This window comes from Gadus chalcogrammus, chromosome 3, assembly GCF_026213295.1.
Source record: "Gadus chalcogrammus isolate NIFS_2021 chromosome 3, NIFS_Gcha_1.0, whole genome shotgun sequence".
In the NCBI taxonomy this organism is placed as follows: domain Eukaryota; kingdom Metazoa; phylum Chordata; class Actinopteri; order Gadiformes; family Gadidae; genus Gadus; species Gadus chalcogrammus.
In genome coordinates, this window is record NC_079414.1 from 20,054,086 (window position 1) to 20,077,356 (window position 23,271).

The following is a 23,271-nucleotide window of genomic DNA, read 5'->3' on the forward strand; positions in this document are numbered from 1 at the left end:
ATTATATCGGTAAAAGGAATTATAGTCACTATATAATAGTACACTCAATAAACAGGAGACATTAGTACAATAAAGTATTGTAACTGAATATCAATGAAAATTAACTTAATGTCGTTGTTATTGCCCAATCAAACAGCAACAGACACAGCTACCTCTAGATAGAAGTGGGTTAAATTTGGCCTGTGCAGCAGAAGCCACAGCTGATCAAGAACAAAGGTCTTGCTGATTTTAAGACAGGATGACATTTAGCAACTGCTGGCCCACTTCCTGTTGCAGCGGACAGAGTTCCTCTGCAATGGCTTCTCACTTGCTTTTACTTTTCACTCATCTCATTCTGGTGTGCTAGTTCCGCATGAGACACTTTTCATGACGATAAAACGACATTTCAGCAAGTAAAACACGTGCAGCCAAAGCTGTGGGTTTCACACTATATGTTAAACACTGTAGTGCTACTGTTAGTGATGCTCAACGGCGCACCAGCGACTCGAACCAGTTTAAAACCGCCACTGCATGCCCGGTATTCAGCGCTACCCGTGTGGTTTCACTGTCGCTTCAGGTTTCTCTCACGGTATCACAAGCACATGAAAGGCTTCAGCGGGGTTGCGACGGGCCCCGGAGTGTTTAAGCGTCGGCGGATTAGGGCACGCCGACTTTTAAGACGGATGACCCGGACAGGATGTAACGGTTACCGCTCCGTGCACGTCGTCCTGACACGCAGCGCTCTGAACGGACCCGCAGCGCTGGCGGCGTCGTCATCATTACCACGCTTGCACAATGAGCACTACTTATCTTGTTGATGAAATGAGACCCCCCCGTTGCTTCATCGGTGTGCTGCATAACGCAGAAGCGCATGTACAGACACATATGCACACACACACACACACACACACTTTACATTGGATGGACATACCTGAGTTTGCGTAAGCTTAATGCTCTGGATGTGAGGAAATATTAGTAGACTGTCCTTTCTTTGGACAGACTTTAAAGCGCCCCGGTGGACTCCCACACCAAGTATCTGTGAAGTGAAGGGGTCACCACATTAGTTAACAATATCATACATGCATGTGTTTACAAGTTGGTGGTCGAGCATTATCCATGAGAAACGCTCTTCTGTGGTGCACCCACTTTCTACTCAAAATAGAACTACAAATTAACTACAGCACATACTTCAAAAACTGATTATATAGATAAACACTGACATCTCAAGCCACTTTTAGGTTGAACTGCATGTTAAAATATAGGCAAATTAGGCTTTGACGGAGTGGTTTGGGTCATCGAAGCTGCAGGCGCCCGTATTTTACCGTGAAAAGCAAACAATGCTGCACCTTGTTACGGTGTTATAATTAGCAATCTAAACATAACATTTAAGTTATGAGGGGGCGCAGGAATGAGTCCTCAAGAGGCTTTATATAACATTGTCTTTACCTGACGCCGCAAAACCATGCTTAAACTCGGCCACACTAGCACACCTTTTTTTTCAAATTGGCTTCAATGAGGTCTGGTATTCGCAAGACTTCTGGCATGTTAGAATTCACGTTTTATAGCCTAGAGCGGAACACGCCTCACAAAACATACGGCAAGCCTAAATGATGAAGTGTACGATGGGCTAAACTTGCCTGTAGGAAAAAACAGCAGAACTAGACAGTGTTAAACCATGAGGCCATGATCCCTAACCAAGTTACCTGTTACTTCAGCCAACAAGCCATGTTAAATCCAGCCCGAGATTATTGTATTGAAAAAAACTATGAAAAATTGTGTGCATCCGGTTAATTAAGCTAAAAGGAAACATTTAACCAAGAATGGATTTTTTGCATGGGAATGTAATTCAACAGCACTGCTGCCAAGTCAAGCTCCATGTTTAACTCTGAGCATTATTTAGTCGGAGGGAAATGACAAATGACCTTTTTAAAGCTTAGCCATTTAAAGTCAAAGCAGAATTGCACTAATAGTTCTTCTCCCTCGGAAAAGGGGTGTCATTATTAACCTTGGTGATTATGGCTATACATTTAGGGGCTTTTATGACAAGGGGACCACCATGTATCGGAGCAGTTGTTTTTTATCTATAACAATTCTGAGTGCTTCCTGTCATTTTTTATGTTGCCATTAATGAAAACAAAAGAGCAAGACTGAGACCCGAGACGAAATCGATTTATCTTAAAAAACTGAGGCTTAAATTATGTCCCATCTCTTGTTTGACAGAATCTTCTCAAAAGCACATTGTGTGTAGCTCAACTCAAAAGGACAATGCCACAATATTCAACCCTCCCTGCCCCCAGCAGGAAGGGCACAAGGAGCAGAGCGTGTGTGTGTTCACCACTGACCTGATATGACAGCACCCCGTGGGCTGATGTGTTTATAAATAATGTGTTTTCAATGTTGCCCTCCTCTAACGGGAGGAAGATGAGTTTAAAAGACGCCTTCCCCCTGGGTGGGATCACCTAGGAATGAGGAGAAGGAGGAGAGATGAGCCCGGATTGGGGACAGACGCCACACGCCCGTATAGCTTATACATTAGAAACCAACACCAGCCATGTCGCGAGAGGGAGCGGATATACATGCACGCGGTCATACGCAAGCACACACACACACACACACACACACACATTTACCCTTTTGTGGAAGGAAGGCATGTGAAAATGCCTGCTGGAAGTAAACACCGACAGCAGTGTGACAGGGAATTCCTGGCTGGGGTTGTGTATATATATGGTTTCAGCTCTTGGAAGCCCCAGCGGCCTATGGAGAGAAAGAAGAAAAAAGAAAAGGGCGAATGAAAAACATATTTCTTCTGTTTGACTTTTTTCATATAGGTTCCACCGAGGACTACCAAGAATCGATGTGATGCGTGGTGAGTGCCGAGCTGGCCATCGCGTCATTGGATAGGACTACGGATGGGAGAACGGCATCAGATTCTTATAACTCATCCTGCTGGACTTTTTTTCCATGTAGTTTTTATTGAGGATAATAAAGTGATGTACTGGGACAAATGACTTGTAATGAAGTCATTGTCCTAATCCGACAGAACATGAACGATGGTGGAGCCTAGGGTTGCCGCGGCGTGGACATTTTCACAAGGAGTAATACGCTCGTGTCAACACCGGTATTACCGGTATAAACGGTATTAACTTTGAAACTATAGGTCAACCGCCATCTTCTCCGTCAACTCTCCTCTCACACTCGGTGACAGCGGATGGCAGTCTTATAACGTTCTATACATAATAGTATAATATTATTTTATATATCATAATATCACGGCCAAAAGCTCTGTGCGCCTCCGGATGGCCGTAGCGCGGGGAGTTCACGTAGGGATTGGGCTTGGCGGGGTTTGTTTACCGGTCTTGTAAGGAAGCACGTCAATTCTCGGCGTGACAATTCTCCCGCACAGAACTGTGGCCTATTCTACACATTTTAATTTTCTTAATTATAATTATATTATTCATTTTTACTGAATTTGTTTTTTATTACGAAAAACCAAAAACCAAAAAAAACTCGGTGTTGCCGGTGTGCAACACCGATAACACCGGTAATACCGTATACCGCGGCAACCCTAGTGGAGCCCTGTTCTGTTGGACAAACCTGCTGGGTCCTGAGAAACAAGGCGCTAGCTGGTGGTCTGACGCTGATGAAAATGAATGGTGATGGTGACATCTTTCATCGCCGCCCCAGAGTGTAGCATTTACCTCAACACTGTTCACTCCAGTCTGGGAGTTAAGTAGCAGTGCACATACTGACCCTAGTTTTGAGGACAATGGCATAGTTTGGACTGATCTCCTGAACAAATATTCTCAGTTGAAAAATGTCCTCTAATAGGTTAATGGTCATCTGAATTCAGAAGAAATGATACAAATATAAGATTTACATTTTAATTATGCATCTTGTTTTATATATACTGTTAACTTGATTGTGGATTATTTCATCTAAATCACCTAAATGATAGGGTTTCCCTCCCATGCACGTTTATTTTCACTAGTTAATTTGCCAATTTAAATTGGCGCACAGAGCCATCATTTGGAGTGAAAGTGTTGTAACCCACTTCCGATATAAATGGTACGGAAACGTCTCTTAAAAACATAATTACAAAGCATGAGTCATCGCTTTCAGGACTGTTTGGAAACACACAGCCCTACCCCTATGCCTCAGCCATTCCCACTTGGTCAAACCAAACCCTCACACAAATATCAACCATTGAAATTAAAAAAGTCAACGCCAATCATTGAAGGATTTTCTGCCTGCCCTTCCCCTTCCATACACACTCCATGTCACACACTAAAACATCCTAGTGTTAGAGACCCAGGGGCTGGATGAGACCAATGGTTAGGGCAGCTGCTGTGGTAAGCCGACAATATGACAAATGGAGCAATTGGCAAGAGGCAACAATGCACCGTATCAGTCTCTTCCTCTGCAGTAGAGCAACGCAGGGACGCTTGTAATTGGATATAGGAGACATGTTTATTTTACTTTGTTGCCAGGATGGGGGAATACGTATATTTTAAGCAAAGTTTGTTCTTCATGACTACAAAGCACTTCTGTATGCAAGGAGTGATATCAAAATAAAACATAAGAACATTGGCCATTCGGATGAGAAAAGGTTAACTTTAGCGTTTCCAAATGAAAACTATTAATAGATGTACGATTCCCCAAACTAGTTTTTTTTCACATCCGAGTGCTTTCTGCATTTTTCACATAACTTTTCCAGACAAAAAAGTCCCTGAATCCTTCTGTTCCCATAGAGTGTGTGTGCACTGTGCACCCTGTATATTTTGGCTTCTAATGGGGGAACCAGGGGACTTCTGCCCAAGCCCGACAAACAATCTGCTATTCCTGTTGTTTTGGAAGCCTGCAGAAATGAAGCCCCGCCCCCCAACGTATTTCTTTTCTCAGTGAGGTCACACTACCTCATTAAGACAGTGGCTGTTGGGAAAGAAAGCTCAATGCCATATAAGGCCGTCAGGGGTCTACATGTGTTGTTATGGCCATGCGCTGCCTGATGAAACAGGCTTCCCCGGTCTGTGGGATCCATCCCCTTGACATTTGTTTGCTATAACGATGCCTCTGTAGTCTTCCGGTGATCTTCTCCAGAACCCAGGTTATGTAAAGACTGAGTGCATATCTATTATTTATTTTAAGTTATTTTAAGACCAAGATTTCCACGTCCACGTGAGGGTGATGAAATCTTTGTGTCGACGTGTCAAATTAATAAACCAGAATTTCCTATACATGTTTGAAAAATGTCTTTACATCCCTTCTTCTGTTTATTTGACCCGTTACCCCTTGAGGTAGCAGAGTGAAAGCCACTTACTGGGTCCTAAACTCCATGGCTGGCGGAAGAAAATGCAGGGGCCTCCCATTCTCCCATGCATTTGATGAAGAGCTGCTGGGGAAACAGAGAATTGATGAGACATTGGCTTAACCCTGTTACAATATAAAGCAAACAACATGAAATAGGATGATAAACTTAAACCATGGATACATTAGTATGTTCGGACAATAAGGTGGACAATCGTCCACATTATTGCAGTGAAACAAGAGAGCCACGTTCAATGGGCACTTGACCGTTAAAAAAGCTCAAATAGCACAGCAAAAAATAATTGACATCACCTGAAAGGCTTTCAGGTCATGATATTCTATAGGATATGGAAGCCAATCTCGATTCTTGGGGTCAAAATCGTTTCTCGTTTCAAAATCAACACCTACTCCGGTTCGCTGTGCGCTTGGAAAGGCTTTAGCCGATTAAAGTGGGTATTTGATTATGTAGTTATATTTGAAAAAGTTAAATCAGCTGATCTCAATAATACAAAGGCAAACATAATAGAAGGTAAGAAACACGGGGTCTTATAGAAACAGATTTTCCCCCACCACTCCTAGAAACAACCAACTACGTTTCTGAAAGAACACACCCACACGCGTGCCATTGCGCGCGCACACACACGCGTGCCATTGCACACACACACACACACACACACGCGTGCCATTGCACACACACACACACACACACACACACGCGTGCCATTGCACACACACCCATTGCACACACACGCGTGCCATTGCACACACACACACACGCGTGCCATTGCGCACGCGCGCGCACACACACACACACACACACACACACACACACACACACACACACACACACACACACACACACACACACACACACACACACACACACACACACACACACACACACACACACACACACACACACACACACACACACACACACACACAGCAAAAGACCCCATCCCCCAAAAAAGCTTTTCTAGGCCATTATGAAACATTTCACAGGGATATGCCTAGAGTTAGGCCTCATGGCAAGCTTCATAGTCCGCTTGCCGTTCATACCCTACAACAGCTGACAGCTCCTAAATTTGCTCCTAAATTTGTCTATCGCATTCTGGGGTTTTATTCTGGTCAGGATGACTAGCTAACAGGCAACAGTCGGTAGTGATATGTTGCAGGTGATTTGCCAGGCATTGAGGGAACTGCACCTGGTATTAGGTTTGGGTACAGACATTATAATAACAGCAAGGCTGCCCAGAACCTAAGGGAAAGCAAGATATAAAGTGGACCCGTACACATTAATCTAGGCAGAAATTGATATGATAAGCCGGTAATGTTTTAAGTGTCGGCCCTAAACAACAATTACTATTTTAGTGCTTTTATGTAGACATAAATACACTTAAGAAAATGCTCTTAATATTACAAAGGAATAGCATAAGATCACCTCAAACGATGAATAATCTGCCACTGCTAGTTACACATCTTTTAGAGCAACTCTGTAGAGAAGATAACTTACACAACATGACAGGACTTGCATAACAATGATGAATGTGACTTGCAGAGGATAGAAATAAACTCTTCTGCAATAACCAAATTGCATCCATACGATGATGCAATACTCCAAATGTTTAAATTTAGATGGGAGGAGGGGGATCTTAAAAACAATGTTATTGCATACAAATAATGGCCATTGTTATGATATAATGTAGAATATAACAGGTATTACACAAACAATCAATCTCTTTGTTTCTCTATACATCTGCCAGTTTATTAGGTACCTGGGCAAACAGTGTACACTGAGGTCTCATTGTGAGACACCGAGTATGTTCAATTAGTGCAACACAGAACAGGAAGTACTGTATTGCAGGGACAACCACAACTCAGTATGTTATGGGTCTGCGTGCAGACTGACCTCACCCAACAAGGTTGAGCCCCAAAGCATCCAACCAACCAGAAACTTCTGCTGATATAGATGACACCAGCGGTTCACAGCAAGGAGATGAGTTTTGCTTGGACAGCCAAAGTCTGCATTTTGATAAAACTGCGGCATATTGATCAATATGTCCATGTAGCAATCTGAATGAGATCAATATCTGTATTGCAAAGTCTGCCTAAAGCCCAAAAAAGATGCATGGTGGGCTTGTTTGTAAATCAATTTTTTAATGCACATAGTATGTTTTATTTTGTATTTATTTGACATGGAGGATGTGTAATAGCTATATATTGTAGCCGACGGCTATCATAAAAATGTCCTCTGTGGTGGCTGGGTGCAAGGCATGGAGAAATAATAACTCAGTGCATTGTGGTCCTCAGTGATTGCCTCACATTTTCAAAAAACGAAATGAATATGCACCGATGCTGATCACCCTGTCGATACAGGGGCAATTCCAAATATCCATGTATGAAAAGTATGCCATTGCATAATAGAGTGAAATACAAATTCTGTTATGAAAGAAGGAATCGCTATCTGACCTCGGTGCCAAATAGCGCTATTGTGACGACCACAATGATGGAATGAAGTTTCAACATACAATCCACAGGTGTCATATCCTGAACAGTCACAGAGCAAAAATGTCTGTCGACTTGTCCATGCTGGATATCAAGCAAGAATGAATGGGACTGTGTATACTAATATCCAGAAAAACCTTTGTTGGCACCAAAGACCCCTTAAAAGATTGACCAAATAGTGCTTCACCTTCAGTTTTTTCTGCTTGAGGTAAAGCAACAAAGGACGCATCTGGGCTAACGATTTCTTTTAGCATTCATCCGCAGTGGTAAAATGGAAGCAAATTTAACAAACATTGAAAATCAGCTCATTATGTGTACGAGACCTGCCCTTTTAACTTCCACTTGGTTTCTTCATCTTACAGTGTGTCCGAATACAGACAGAGCCCTAGATACGGTGCAAAGTGTTAAAAAAAAATGTAGTTGAAAAAGTCTCCAGAATGGTTTGACTAAACCGCAAGATCAACTACCACCTTGCACATGAGAACAACAAGTGTTACTTTATCCCCGCTTAAACCGGCAGTAGGAGACCCTGTGCTGTGTTGTGAGCACAGACAGGAAGAGCGAGATTGTGATGCTGATCATGAAAGTGGATGTGGAAACAGAGCGAGGTGTAGAAACAGTGCACCTATCCCCTGACCTTTTCGCCCAGCTCTGCGTTACAAGCCTGTTTATGTGGACACAAATGACAAGATTAAGTTTTGACGCAGTGTCATGCCTCTTCAGTTCCCCCAGCCTCTCTCTGATGAACTAGAAACACATGTCGCACATATCTCCGTTACACTAGCAAGTGCCCAATACTTTAAACACACTTCAGTCTATTCATTTCACTAAGGGACTCCCTTTAATTATTTTCTTCGATAGATTGATTTAAATATATGTTGAATACACACACTGTTGGATTTGGCAACACCTTGCTGTGTTCATCAGCTATCTTGTGTCAGTTGTATGGAAATAACTGCAGATCACAGTATGTAATCAAGATGACCCAACTATCTAATCAAATAGTAGCAGTATCTCCATAAAACTACAGTATTGACACATTTGTCAATAATGTGAACCCAAAATAGTTAGGTCAAAGCATTAGGTTTAAATGTGTGAGTATGTCTTCTATGATCTCGAAAACATTGCAGTCTACGCCTTTGTATCACAGTTACGAAAATAATTTCAGAGATAATTAGGAAGTCTCCGCCCATCCAATTTGGGCAAGTTCTACTCCGCTCCGAACTGAAGTACCGTTCTTTTCGTCATTCCAACGAAAGGGATTAAGGTGGTGTCTGTGTCCGAGAGCTACCACTGATAGTTGAATGCTACTGTGTGGTCCATTTTAGATCAAACATCACTGTTACTCAGCATCGGTTCTAGCTTTAAACCATAAAGGTGCAAAGTTGTTGCTATTCATAATCATGGGCAGATCCCATTCTCCCCCCCCTTCTCTCTCGGTCCAAACACTTAGTAATTTGTTTTTCATAGTGTTCAACCACACACACACACACACACACACGCACGCGCGAGCGAATCTGAAATGGTGAAACAAAGTGATAGTGGCTGTTAATGATCTTTTGATATAAGGCCCATTACTGAGCTCAAAATAAGGAAACAAGGAAAGTATATTATATACAAATTCATCTTTTAACACATCTGACACATCAAACGCCAAGCTCAAAGTTTTTACCCCTTGCAGTGATATATTTACCTTAAGTTTGCAGTGATAAAAGCAAAGTGGTTTTAAACAGGAAAAAAACAAACTCAACAAGCATGATACTGAGCTCATGTCAGTGGTTCTGTCTACGGCCACAGTACAGAAATAACACGTTATGTTTGGCGCCATTTGATCCCCTGGCCCTCATTCAAATAAAGTCCATGTTAGCAATGAGTGACCTCAACAGACGCAAAGGAGAGGTTAGCAGTAGAAAACTGCATAGGTCATACCTTAAGGCAGACACTCTATAATGAAAAGACAAACTCTGCTGTCAAACTCTGCAATATATATACATATATATATATATATATATATATATATATATATATATATATATATATTACCAAATCTATCCATTATTTCCCAAGCCAAACCATAGTGAATGTTGAGTGAGTGCAGATAATGGTGACGGTAGTGATAGTAAGTATGGTAAATAAAATAGATCAGGCATCACATTTAGTATAGTTGACATGTGATCATGCCGTGTCACCAACTATTTGGCAACAATACTGCAGTTCAGTTTTTTTTAAGCGTTGATAGGCGGATCAAGTTGCTCATAACTGCAATTTCTTTATGAGTTTGCGTCTAGGACAGAGGAGACTTCTAAATTCTAAAGAGCACACAATAGTTATAGACAATTTAACTATTTTAATGAGTGCGCACTAGTCTCAACTTTAGCAGACGGAGCCCGAATACAGTTTCACACAGCCTTTGAACAGTTTCATCCCCTCCCCGCATCGTAACCATCCATAGATCATGCGAGGGAGATGTTGACATACTGGAGTTTTTCTGATATAGTTAAGGAGGTCCTTGTGACTGGTGCACCCCAGGGAACTGGTAAACAAAGGGGAACTAGGGAACACCACTTAACAGACAGGGTGGCCAGAACACAAACTGAAGAAACAAAGCTTAACTAATTAAAACTAATCAACATACTGATTTCTCATCCCTTAACCCCGGCACGAGAGGTCACATCTCTAGAAGCTCAGCTCCTTTACATTTATCCTCATGTCTTTTTTTTTTATTTTTTTTTTTTAAGTCTGCTGCCAATGAATGATGTCGCCATGCAAGAGGTTAAGGGAACAGTTTAAAGGGATTATCTTCTTTCTTATTATTATTTTTGCATAATTTAACCACCCCTGTTTCGTGTTTTTACCATGTTAGATCAATCTCAGTTAATTCAGTAAGGTTAAGAGATGCAACCGCTTCGTAACAATAGGTAGGTTAGACAAGCAGTAGAAACTGAATATTGAGAGAATTTCAGTGGTTCCAGAGGAATTGTGAAAACAAGGTTACGTTAACGTGGTGCAACAGGATTATTTAGAAAAGGTTTTTTTGGGGCAAATAACTACTTGGGCAGGCAAGTTCTCCATCAGCCGGCAGTGGCAATCGAAGTAACTGACAGAGCTGAAACAGCATCTTTGGCTAAAACGTCAGCTATATCATACAGCTTAAGTTGGAACTTCCACTAAATCTGAAAAACTTACAAAAGGGGATTACGTCATGAACGTGAAATGGTACATTGAAGGAAATTGGGACATTGCTGTTTTCAATTGTTTTAACAAAACAACCTACCTTTCTTTGAGTGGAAGACTATCTTTTCTTCGTTCTTCCTCCACCTACAAATATAAACAGAGTTACACAACAAGTTCAAAAAGAGTTACATAACAATGTCAACAGGATTACTATTCATATTTATATTCATGATTACATTGAGCGGTTACTACTAACTATGTCTCTCTGCAAGAGAACTTCCACTAGCCTTTTCACGATTATATCCATTTATTGGTCCTCATTATTTTCTGCAAGAACCAAACCTAGGAACATTATATTGATAAAAACGTTGATAATTAAATTAGTCTCAGACAAACCAAAAAGCGTAAAGTATGAGTTCAGTTTTTTTCTTTTTACTCTGACCCGCCTCATCAAAAGGAGGAAATGACTCGGTTGAGATGAAGTAGAAGTATACTGTATATAATAACGCAACCACCAATAAAAGTGTGAGCAACTACACAATTTCCTAACATTAAGTTATTGCTCATTGTAAACTTTTTTGATTTTGATTGTTAATATGGTCATCTCAAGCTTCATCTCAAGTCAGAAACAATAAGCAATAGTGAATGTTAAAAGTAGAATTTTATGAAATAATATCATAAGTTGACTAATTATTTTGTATCACAATTTTTCGAATCTAGTTAATGTTTATGGTTCTTTTTTGTCAATGTTTTTGGTATGGCAAGGGGCTGAATAGTTACTTACTGGCTGAATAGTTAGTTACTGGATGTGACCTATGTGTATGAAACAAGAGATAAACAGGAACTATAGCCTACCTCCCAAGTGTCTTTCAGGATGTGGAATGTAAGTTTCCATAGATAGTAGAACTATCATAGCCTTTTCCGGCTGAGGTGGACAGTTATGATAAAACACCCATGGGTTTTAGCCCATTTGTGTACTCTAACTGTATATAAAGAACCACAAATAATATCTTATTGGAGAGGGGCAGATATTGAGTGGTAGTGCTTACATATGCATTTAACCTAAATTGTACACACAATCTAAACAAATTAGATTCTCCAATTACTATTAATAAAGCAGAATGATAAGGCCTAATGTCTCCGTCATTCCAGTCTGACCAAATTTGCCTTTTCAATAGTTCATTTCAACAGGTGAACATTGGCACATGATCTCCATGCCAACTGTGTGACAATGAAAAACAGACGCTACATTCTGTCCTAAATGGTCTACATTGGAGTAGGAATGTCACGATGAATTGATAATTGGTGAGCTGGAGACCTTTATCCACCGTCTTGGGTATGGGTAGAGAGACCATAAATATAATGCAGCCTACATTTACCTCAGCATGTGCAACTGACATGTACCTATCGCCTTCCAGTATTTTATATTGTATTTGTCTATTGTATGTGCTTTTAAATGTATTCTATGTTGTTTGTTTTGTGTTATATGTGGAACCCAAAAGTAAAACTAGCTGACTAGAGCACTTGCTGCTTCACGCCTTAAAAACAGAATGACAGGATTTTTGTGGATAGCCAACATGGCATTTGGGAGCATCATGAACCATACAGTGCAAATTAAAAAAAAAGGAAACCAATTGAATCCTCAACTATTCATTTTCCGCAGTAATCCTTCAGACAAACTATTTGGTGTAGTGAGGATGAGGATGATGAAAGATTTAGGTTCAGACTTCAAAATCACTATGTTAGAGTGACCATAATTAAACCTTGAACTAACATACTGTCACAGTTGCATTCACACACAAATGCATACAAACACTCTCACATGCTTCTTGTGAGTGTACCCTAGTGTACCCTCAGCAAACTCATTAGCAAATTATAGTCTTACACCCATACAACCTCTCATGCATACACTACCATATCCATATCTATGTACATACATCTTGATAAGATGCATTAGCTGCAGCAGGGGTCTTATTTAGGATTGAGTGCAGAGATGCAAAGAAACTCCATTAAGTTTTTTGATGTTGTGTTATAGGCCATTATTAAGATGATATTATGATGTCTTATACGTCTCCAAAGATTTTAATCTAAAATATGAACCAAATTAATGCTACAGTCAGCAATGTTGCTTAAACAATAATTGTTATTAACTGTACTACCGGCATATATTAAAATGAGGGTATCCGTTTATCCGTTGAGATTCAATTCATGAATGACATACACCTTAAAAACCCGGCACTGGCAAAGGAAGGGGAAGCTTCTGCAATAACTAAAATGCATTTCAGAAACATATAGCATCTTGCACATACAAAGTCATGAATTTATACACATGTATTGCAAACTGTAGCAGTGCATGTGTAAGCTAGTCACGAACAGAGTGAATCTTGACCCTTAAAATATGGCATTAATTTATAAAAAATGTCACGTGATACGACAGGTTCAACCGGTCTTATCATAATCTAAAATGATAAACCAAACCATTCCAAATAAAATCTTAGAAAAAAATATTTTATTTCATAATAAAGTAAACCAACCACTAAAATAAATTACCATGGTCGTCCTGTAACCTCTTTAACATTTTTCCAATAAGAAGTTGTATTGTATACTACACAGGGCACATATCCAGAATGGACACGATGTACAGATTAGAAAACAAGAAGCCACATGGTGGGAGAAAGGGGGGCTAATGGCAACTTTTCTCCCGCCCTGGATGTGAACAACATTTGCCTCTGGGTCCACCAAGACCATAATGGTTAACTTTTACGATATAGTGTTTATATCCAAACACGTGCAAGTCAAAGTTGCATGCGGGTCGCACATAAATAGCACATACACTGCAACGCAGGGTCCAAAACATAACAATGGGGGCTGCACTGCCCATGCACGTGTAGATGGAGTCTAGTTATTGTGAAGAAAGGGGCAGACGCTACATCAATTGGCAATTTTTAACTGCATAAATAAATTATTGTTACCTGAACTGGGACCATTGGCTCTCCATCTTCTGGTTGCCAGACCTCGACCACGCTGGTGGACATTTGTCTCAGAGCTTGGAATCAAAACACATACATACGTGATTTAGACATTAATTATAGAATAGAAAGGTGACCCAAACACAGTGGGCAAGTACAACGGAATCTTTGTTGTATCATGTCAACGACTCCTAGTGCCATCTAGATGAGCCACGCTGGACCAATATTACCGGATAAGATACAATAACCAACAAAGCAAATACGTATTTTGGACAAAGGCTGTTAAAAAATGTTTAGCTTGCTGATGATTAGCAAAGCACTTAACATTAGCTCACTTGCTAACCGCAATATAAAAAGCAGTAGTAACATTATAGCAACGACTCTACAGAAAATAAGGGAGTTTAGGTTAATTTAATGTGATCCTTGTGTACTGTGCTTGCAGACCTTGTAAAATATTCGGGTGTCGTTGGCAGTCGCGCATAAGCAGCTTGAAAAGCGTTTATCAACAGTGTTTGGAAACGGGGCTAACTTGGGCTAGCTATCCGACAAGACAGTATGGGATGAAACGCGTTTTATAATATCCTTAAGTATATGCATGGCAACACAAATACTGCACTGAAACTGAACGCAATATCCGCTTTTCAACCCCAGGAGTGAAAGTCATGTTTGGCAAAGCTAGCAAACATTTTTTCCATTACGACTCGCCGTGGCTGTCAACTCAACCTAGCTACCGTCCACTGCGCTAAGGCAAGATTTCTAAAGGAAGAAACAGCTCCCCACATACATACATACCTTGTAACTGAGCCCCTCCGTGTTGTAAGCAGGGTAAAAGTAGCTGCAGTACTCTTAGCAGTAAATTAATCCACGTTTTCCTGTGACAGTGGCTGCCTTTTTGGACGTCCCGTAGCCCCGCCATGCTGCCCTTTCGCTAGCAGCCAGCAGCGTTGTGTTGGAGAGGTTTTCTCTCTCAGCCCAGACAGTACGGTCTCTCCCTGCTCGGTCCTCCCTCCCTGTTCCGCGCCCTGCTGCTATTCGGCGGAGTCCCACTATAGATGCAGTACATCTTCTATACACTAGTTGTCGTTTGTTTGTTGTTGAAGTGTGTCGTTCATTGCATGATCTCTGGAATTCTAACCCTAATTACCAACAGTACGGGTGTAATTTTATCTTTGACTGCTTACACGGGAGGACTATTGCTCATGTGCAAGCAGGGTCTGAAGAATTTGAAACGTTAAAAATGTGCTTTTAAATGGTAAAATTAGAAGTGGCTGTTTCATGTAATTTAAAAGCAATACCTTTTTATTGAATGGAAAGTGCAAACCAAGAACGTTCGCTTTCGCCCAACAGCAACGCATAACCAAAACATATTTGACCATTTAATAATTCGGACGAGATGCGACCAAAATGATTTCGGGTTTGAGCCAACCCCTACTGGCAAGATAAAACGCTGTTATTATCAGATATTATCGTAACTTATGAACAAATAGGCAGGTACAGCGCGGTGGGCGTGGCATGTATTGATACGGTGTCCCAACACTTGGGTGAGGAAACTGTACTCAGTTGCAAGGCAACTTCAATGCTTCTATATACTTCTATGCTAAAACGTTTAACAATCTATACCATTACTATCCTTGCAAATCGCACATTGACAGTCAAAAGTCAGCCAATATCAAACAAAGCAAAGACCAATTATTTGTGTTATGTAACTGTGACTTTACATCCAAAAGTGTACATGAATTAACTCAATGCTTTGGCAAGTTTCCTTCATTTAGTTCCTGTAGACCTGTACAATAACAAGCGTATAGCAATTTCCAAGTGGAATCAACAATTTTATTTCCCAAAAAAGTCAAGCGTATTTACAAGATGTATAAACTCCCTAATGAACATCATAAGATATTCTGTATAAATTAACATCTTTATATATTTTCGCATATTATGTGGCGCGGTCAACAACTTCCATCTTTCCAAGACAAGCTGTAGCTTGCATCGGTTTAAATTAAATGGCACTTTACAAAAGGGGATTCAACAACGAAAACAAAATGGAAATCAACAAAACAAACATGTGATAGAAATGTTATAGTAATTGAAGTTGGTGGGTCATCTGTATTTTTTAATACCTCCTTGATACCTTGAACCTTTTTCTGGGAACAGCCTACTTGTTTATCTCAAGCTAGCCTCTAGTGCTACATACAATATATACTTTATTTTTCGTGGCAAAGCTCATCCAATTTTAACAAAAAGGTAACATGGTTGAACTTAAAATTAATATAAACCTCACTGAATAGCAACTTAATTTATTGTAATTGGCTTAAGTTGTTTGGCAGCTATTTACCATGAACTGTGTTTGAGGAGATATGGTCAATCCATGTAGTCAAAGTCCTCGGGGATTCCAAAGGCTTTGTCAATGCTTCGGTCATCAAAGGAAAACTTTCTCTTTGCCCAGGACTTGATCGAAAAAATATTGTCTGAAAAAGAAAAACTTGAATTGGAAATGGCCTGAAATGGTTCTTTGAAGAATTAATAGAAAAAAAGAGTGAGGTGATATAGAATACTCTTTAAATACATTACAAGCATGTAATTAATGCAGAATCAATCTTGAATTATTATTATTTAAATGTTGTGATTTCATGTCTGTGGGTATGTGTTAACAAATGATATTCATTAAAATGTCAGGCTACAATTTTCAACCATAATTAATGAAGTAATGTTATCCCCTTCTGCTTCATGTAAGAACAGAATATTAGACATTCTTTAAAGCTGGTTTGTAACTCGTATATTCAACAATGATGAGTGAGTAAGCAAGCAAGCAAGCATGAGTACAATTTGACAATGATATTCAACAATGGTTAGTGAGTTAGCAAGCAAGCATGAGTACAATTTGGTGTACTAATTAATTAATCTCCATAGCTTCCACTTCCAAACAGGACCAGACAATGGACCTTCCATATGCTGGACCTCTCATGTTACAAGTATCCATGTTGGTCCACGTACCTGTCCACCGGTCGACCGCTTGTTTTGCCATGTTGTTTGACTTTCCTGGGGGGCATAATTAGGCATAATAAGCACTCTGTATATATAGTGATTATTGTTGTTTTAGTAGTTGTGGTAGGAGTAGTCACCTGTTCAGAGGCATGGCTTACTATAGTTTAAACCGTCAACAAAATAATGTAAATGTTTGCCAAGTTGTTTTGTTACAATACCGGACAGGCCAGTAAAGCCTAGAAAGAGAAATGCATTTTAACTACTGTTCAATGATTTGAACGTAGTATTTGAGATAATTAGATGTAATCAATAAAGAATTGGCCTACATCACTAAATAAAAATGCCTATTATGCAGAAGTGGTGAAACATAATTTAGTTACAAAAAACAACCAACATTGTAATTTTCAATAAAGACACATGCAAACACAGACACATGGCCAATGTTATCTTTGTTTAACATTATAGGATGGGCTTGGTAAAAACATTGAAAAACTGTTGTTGAACTCCAGCCACCCTTCAACTGTTTAACATAGTCCCCCCTGAGTCAGAACATGACGGGACCCTACTGTGTCATCAGGGTCAGACCATACATGCCATCATACACCTCTTAAATCCCTGTGTGCCTGCAGAGATAACATCTTCCCTTTTCTAAATGGCACATTCATGAGCATTAAAACTCTTTCCTGTCACAAAGTATCCAGAGCGACTGATGCAAAACATGCAGATCAGGAGTTTCCCTCTCCTCATTGTGTAATGAATTTAGTCACTTGATTTCATTGAAATCCAAACCATCACTACACCAGCTAAGCGATTGGATTTCAACATACCTTACCATGACACATGACACATGATTAGACATCCCTGCCATGTGATTTGTTGACCTACCTATGAATACAGACATCCTAGATACTGACAATGTGACTATATGGGTTCCCAATGCATCTTGCTTCCTTCAAAGTGGCCTTTGGATTTAGAGGTTTGGCTGTGATCTAATAACCTGGGGTACATTTAACCACCAAGAATGGGACCCCCTTTGAAACAATACATGTCTCTCGATGACAGCATGGAGTTCCATTACTTTGACACTCAGTGGTGAAAACAACCATCCCTTGTGGGACCAGACTTTGTGAAGGAACATCTCCTTGTACATAACTAGCGACACGCCCAAAAACTTTAGACCTCAGACAAAATTCTCAACTGGGCAGCGTCCGTTTAGCTCCCATAGGAATCAAGCATGGTTGCCCACCAACTAAACATCCAAGCTAGCAGGCCAGGAAATGACACGGTTAATTCAAAATACCGGAAGGTCAAGGCCCGGAAGTAGGTTGGCCCCTCATCTGTTTGTAGCTAGTTTACACATCTCTTGCTTATAAAGTAAGTGGCACACTTGAAAGTGAAAACGTTTATGGTGTGGGAAAAGTTTTATTCCCACCACTTATCCTTTTATTGTTGCTAATTATGTTTACGCTTTCCCCACTTTCCCCATTTTATCTTACAAATTTGGTAAAGTTAAGGTAATGGTAAGAGATAAGTGAAGATTATGGATGGTTTATTTTAAATATTAGGTTAGAGGTTTAGGTTTAGGGTTTTAACCCGGGGTCCTTTATGCAGGTTAGAGCTGTTAATATCAAACCGTTTAAGTCGTGGTACTTGGAGATGTTGTGGTTAAAACAAAGTCAAATGATTCTAAATGCCGATGGAGATAGTGTGTTTAAAGCAGAACAGGCATTGCACTGTATAACAGTACATCAGTCATATAGAAGCCTATGATTAAAAGTGCTTTTCTCTGCAAAGGAATAAGTAACATTTGTTAAAGTAATAAATAAAACCAAAGGACTGTAAAACTTCTGTAGTATATACTCACTCATTTCCTCAATCACTTCCGGGTCACATTCCCGGTATTTCTCCAACTCAGCTTGTAGCTGGACCTGCTCTTCTTTAAGGACCTTTAACTCCTTCAGCAGAGATTCACGTTCATTCTACACACACACACACACACACACACACACACACACACACACACACACACACACACACACACACACACACACACACACACACACACACACACACACACACACACACACACTTTTGAAAATGGCTTTCTATTTAAATGTGTGTTTGGTATTGAGAGGTTTGATTGTTCTTACAGTTTCCTGGCGTCCAACTTTCGCCTTTTCCACAGCCGGCTCCACTAATGCTTTGCGCTGCTTTGCCTCAGTATGCTAAAGATTACACCAGAGTTTTACACATTATAATCAGATACTTCATTTCAAATGGACGAACATTTAATTAAGGAAGAACAGCAAGTTAGGACTTGGACATCTATCTTGAGGAGGGCTACAGGATACAAAGGGGAAATTCAACCCAGTACCCCTTCAAAGCTACTACACTAGCTACTGGCTATTTCAACAGCTTTCTTCATATCGTTAGCATAAGTGCCCAAGTCATATATTTGCCAAATTGTGATATCTAACCTAACTATACTCTCTTATTCCTAATCAGATCAATTTTACATTCCACAATCACTATCTGCCCAAGTCTAATTTAAAGCTAAATACAAGATGATCCATAAAATATGTCTTGGGCAATTATGGAATGAGGCTAACGATAAGGGGATGTTATCGATTTGAGACACTTAACCTCCAATTTGAAGGATCCATCTCTGTATTCACCCTCAGTATATCCTGAATATACAAATACTATATAGAAGACTGTGATGGAATCTCTGTCACCTGTTTCTCTAAATCCTGGAGTTTACGCTTGCGGGCGTGCAGAGCTTTGCTGGGGAAGGCCCAGTAGTAGTTTGAGGTTCCCACTCTCTCAGAGTCCACCATGTTGTCATCCACCAAGCTCTGCAGCACGTCCTTCACAGACATGGGCGCTTCAGGACAGTGGAGACAGAGTATGTTTCTCAGTAGTAGCACACGTCCCACTTTCCATTGCTGCATTTCAATACTGATGAATATGAAAATACTGGTTGGTATATAGAAAAGCCTTCTTTAGCTCAATGGCATGGAAGCTTATTTACACAAAACCTCTGATTATACAACAACATCCGAAATACACATGTCTGTTTGAAAATACATGTTTCCCAAATGGGATACAGAATGGATTATTGAATTTTAAGATGACTTGTATAAAGCAAGAGGTCCTCAAATGTTTCAGTGGTCAACCTAATCCATATGGACTCGACTATGGAAAGAAATCTGACTACACACCAGGAACACAACCAAGCATTGTGCCAGATTGTTGCAGAATGAACATAGAGCCAATTGGAAAACATTATGGTTTCGTTTCTTGAGAAGGTGCTTTGATGAACGCAACACATGTTCTGGTTCTCACCTAATGGCATGTGCACAATGCACCTCTAGCTGTACATATTGTGCAACAGAAGGCTGCATCACATTCTACCCTTTCTACTGGGACCAAAACCTACTTCTTAAACATCCGAAGCAGCAACTAGACCACCATGCAGCCTAACATACATGTTCTATACCTGATCACTTTTCACTTAAACAAGACAGCTGCACTCTAGAACAAAAGCAAGGACTGATTATGATAGTTGTGAATGCAACAACATTGAAACTGCCTTTGACCATAGTTACCACCAACATGTACAACATCCATATTCTTTTGTTTAGTTGATCCACTGCCCAAGAGGCCACTATTCTATAGGATGAAACAACATCCCCCAGTACTCAAGAAGTTTAAAACATATTTAAAATAAAATGTTTGACTTTCCTACATTTCTGCAATGCAGAGACAGGCGTGTGCCTCACATTTCAGCACTTCACCGGTCACACTTCCAACATTGTGATCTGCACTCACTTATGCCTTTGGTCTTGGGAGCAATTTTTTCAATGTCTTTCAGCTGAAAGACATCTTTCTGGAAAGAGTAAGAGTATGGGATAATATAATGCAATATAATAGGTAGTTTCCTCATAGGAGTACTTTTGATGGTATCGAGATGATGCCACTCCATTATTCTGTTGCACTGCATCACAGTAGACATGAACAGGGTTGCAAACGCATATACAAACTAGATGTACATTTAAAATCATTAACAAATGCATGCACCGCACATGCAAAACAGGATTCTGAAAGGGCTTTTGTTGCTACGGAAACCTCCTTTTGTTCGGAAGGAGATTCAACATGCTACATCTAGCCTACTAATATGTACATTGTACATACATACAAACAAGTACAATTGCGTGTATGAGGTATAATTGTATAATCACTAGTATCTACTGATTGATTGTTGGAAATGTATTTGCAATTTATCGCAATTATATTTTTAAGACGGATGAACTAGGAGAAGCAACGTACCGTATCGAAAAAAATCTCCATCATGCGACTTCTCTTCTCTTCCAAACTTAGCCCTTTCTTTTTTGACTGTAATCGGAAAGACAATTCATTCAAATTTTAGCTGACTTTTTGGAGGACTAATAAAAACATACATTATCAACAACAACATACTTATCAGCGGTGCAATTTATGTGCCAAATGAATAATCAACTGAGAAACTGCAGTCAACATCAGAACTGCATGGCCAACTATTAACTTTACTTCTACTTATCGGAGATGAGATAACAATTGGATATGGACCTACCATTGTGATGTTGAATAAGATCGGCTACCGTGTCCACCTAATTCGATTTATGGAAATTGTATTGCATATGATAGCGGAAAGGTGTCGGAGGCAAGAACCTTTGAGTGCCTACTACAGACCAGACCGACACCGTATTTCCCGCGGTGGTCTGTCATAATCAACACTTCCGGTTCCTAGAAAAAGAGGGAGGGACCACAATGAAAAAAGAGGCCACGGTTGTTGTTTATCGTCCCAGCTGTGGAAATGCAAAATTACAACTAGTCGGGTTTGTTTAAGGGATGCAAGGGAGATTCAGTTAATGCGTATCGATTTGCTTGTTAGGGAATTATTAGTTAGGGTAAAGATAGAAAATGCCATGTTTTGGTTGTATGCCTATATATAGAGAGATATTGTATGTTTTATAATGGGAAAGCGTGAGGATAAGGTATATGGTTATATTCTTTTATTTATGTAAAGCTATTTGGAATTCCATTGGAAAACGTTAACGCATTTCCCTGATGTGGACTGTGCTGGGCCTGCATCATTTCTGATGACACTCGTCGAAGACAGAGCTCTATATAATGGCCTCATAGCTCCCTCTTGTGGGGTGGTGCTTTGCCATTAGCTGCGTTTCCAGTGCCACCCCCCTGCTTTTATGCGAATTTTGAAGTATCGAATCAGTAAACGGTGATGGAAGCACCAAAATTCGCATAGAAATCCTCTAATTCGCGAAAAGGTTTTTCCGCTTGCTTGAGATGGTTTTTAGCTCATGCGAAAGAGAGTAAATGCGTAAAATGGGAGATGGAAACACACTTTTCGAAACAGCTGTGACGTAGCGAACATTGAAAACGCCTGACAACGTCTTTCCGATTTCCGCATAACGACCGGTGTTACATGAAATTCTTCGACCCGCCGAAAAGTGTGACCCCAGGGGGCGCTGTTGCATATTTTCTGCAACATGCTCGAGTTTGAAGCGTAGACAGGCATGACAAAAACATACATGAAACAAGATCCCCCCCAACAATTACCTCTTTATTAAAGGTGCTTAATAAATACATTTGATTGATTTGATTAGCACTTTACAGACCCATACAATGGATAGGGCGTTTGGTACGGTCCTTCACCGTTGCTTCTTTACTCATAAAAAGCTACAGTCAGTGTTAAATTACGCTGATTTACCTTTGAGCATTTCCTATTATAGGCTACTGTGTAAAATGCTGTTTAAAATGAATGTTAGCATCAAGAAAAGAAGATCCACCGGTGGGGGGAGATCTTATGTTTGAATTATGTTTTTGTGATAATGCACACGTGCATGTTGCAGAAAATGTACAACAGCGCCCCCTGGGGTCAAACTTTTCATATATATACGACAAAAAAAAAACGGTGTAACACCGGCCATAGCAACCCTGCCGACATCAACTTGTAGCGTCAATATACATATTGACGCTACAAGTTGATATGGCCGGTGTTACACCGAATTCTGCGACCCACCTATATATATTTTTTTAATGTTATATATATATATATATATATATATATATATATATATATATATATATATATATATATATATATATATATATATATATATATATATATATATATATATATATGATATAGGATGTCTATGTTTGTATATCATTTAATTATACCGTGTCCATTAATCCCTGCTATATGGACACCTAATAAATTGTTCCAGTCAAGTTGTCTGTTCAGCCTTCAAAACGAGAGCTGTTTAATTGTGAAAAATGCATTAAACTGTAATCA

At 39.9% G+C, this 23,271-nt stretch overlaps 2 protein-coding genes across 5 annotated transcripts in view; both read right to left on the reverse strand.

Moving 5' to 3' along the window:
- Positions 1–15,118, reverse strand: part of tmem131l (transmembrane 131 like) — a 35,041-nt gene extending 19,923 nt beyond the window's left edge. The window contains exons 1-7 of one of the 4 annotated variants that reach the window (XM_056586433.1): positions 14,724–15,118; positions 13,935–14,008; positions 11,063–11,106; positions 5,297–5,371; positions 2,610–2,733; positions 2,322–2,438; positions 911–1,015 (exon numbers count right to left, since the gene is read on the reverse strand). In XM_056586433.1, the coding sequence (XP_056442408.1) occupies positions 911–1,015; positions 2,322–2,438; positions 2,610–2,733; positions 5,297–5,371; positions 11,063–11,106; positions 13,935–14,008; positions 14,724–14,847 (663 nt within the window). In that variant the 5' untranslated portion in view covers positions 14,848–15,118. The remainder of the gene's footprint in view (positions 1–910; positions 1,016–2,321; positions 2,439–2,609; positions 2,734–5,296; positions 5,372–11,062; positions 11,107–13,934; positions 14,009–14,723) is intronic. The other 3 variants (XM_056586434.1, XM_056586429.1, XM_056586432.1) reach the window with 3 other exon arrangements.
- A 130-nt stretch (positions 15,119–15,248) lies between these two features.
- Positions 15,249–21,701, reverse strand: mnd1 (meiotic nuclear divisions 1 homolog (S. cerevisiae)). Its single transcript, XM_056586567.1, has 8 exons — positions 21,526–21,701; positions 21,243–21,308; positions 20,745–20,802; positions 19,649–19,797; positions 19,064–19,138; positions 18,778–18,892; positions 16,923–16,967; positions 15,249–16,396 (listed from the first exon to the last, which is right to left on the reverse strand). The coding sequence occupies exons 1-8, from the start codon at positions 21,526–21,528 to the stop codon at positions 16,290–16,292; spliced, it is 618 nt and encodes a 205-aa protein (XP_056442542.1). The 5' UTR covers positions 21,529–21,701; the 3' UTR covers positions 15,249–16,289.
- Between the last annotated feature and the right edge of the window lie 1,570 nt (positions 21,702–23,271).

Excerpts from the sequence above, each read along its gene's own strand:
- mnd1 (XM_056586567.1), bottom strand. Across the intron at positions 19,798-20,744 it reads TCCCAAGACCAAAGGCATAA|CGCCCATGTCTGTGAAGGAC; the intron begins GTGAGTGCAGAT and ends ACTGTCCTGAAG. Across the intron at positions 18,893-19,063 it reads AAGTTGGACGCCAGGAAACT|AATGAACGTGAATCTCTGCT; the intron begins GTAAGAACAATC and ends GTGTGTGTGTAG.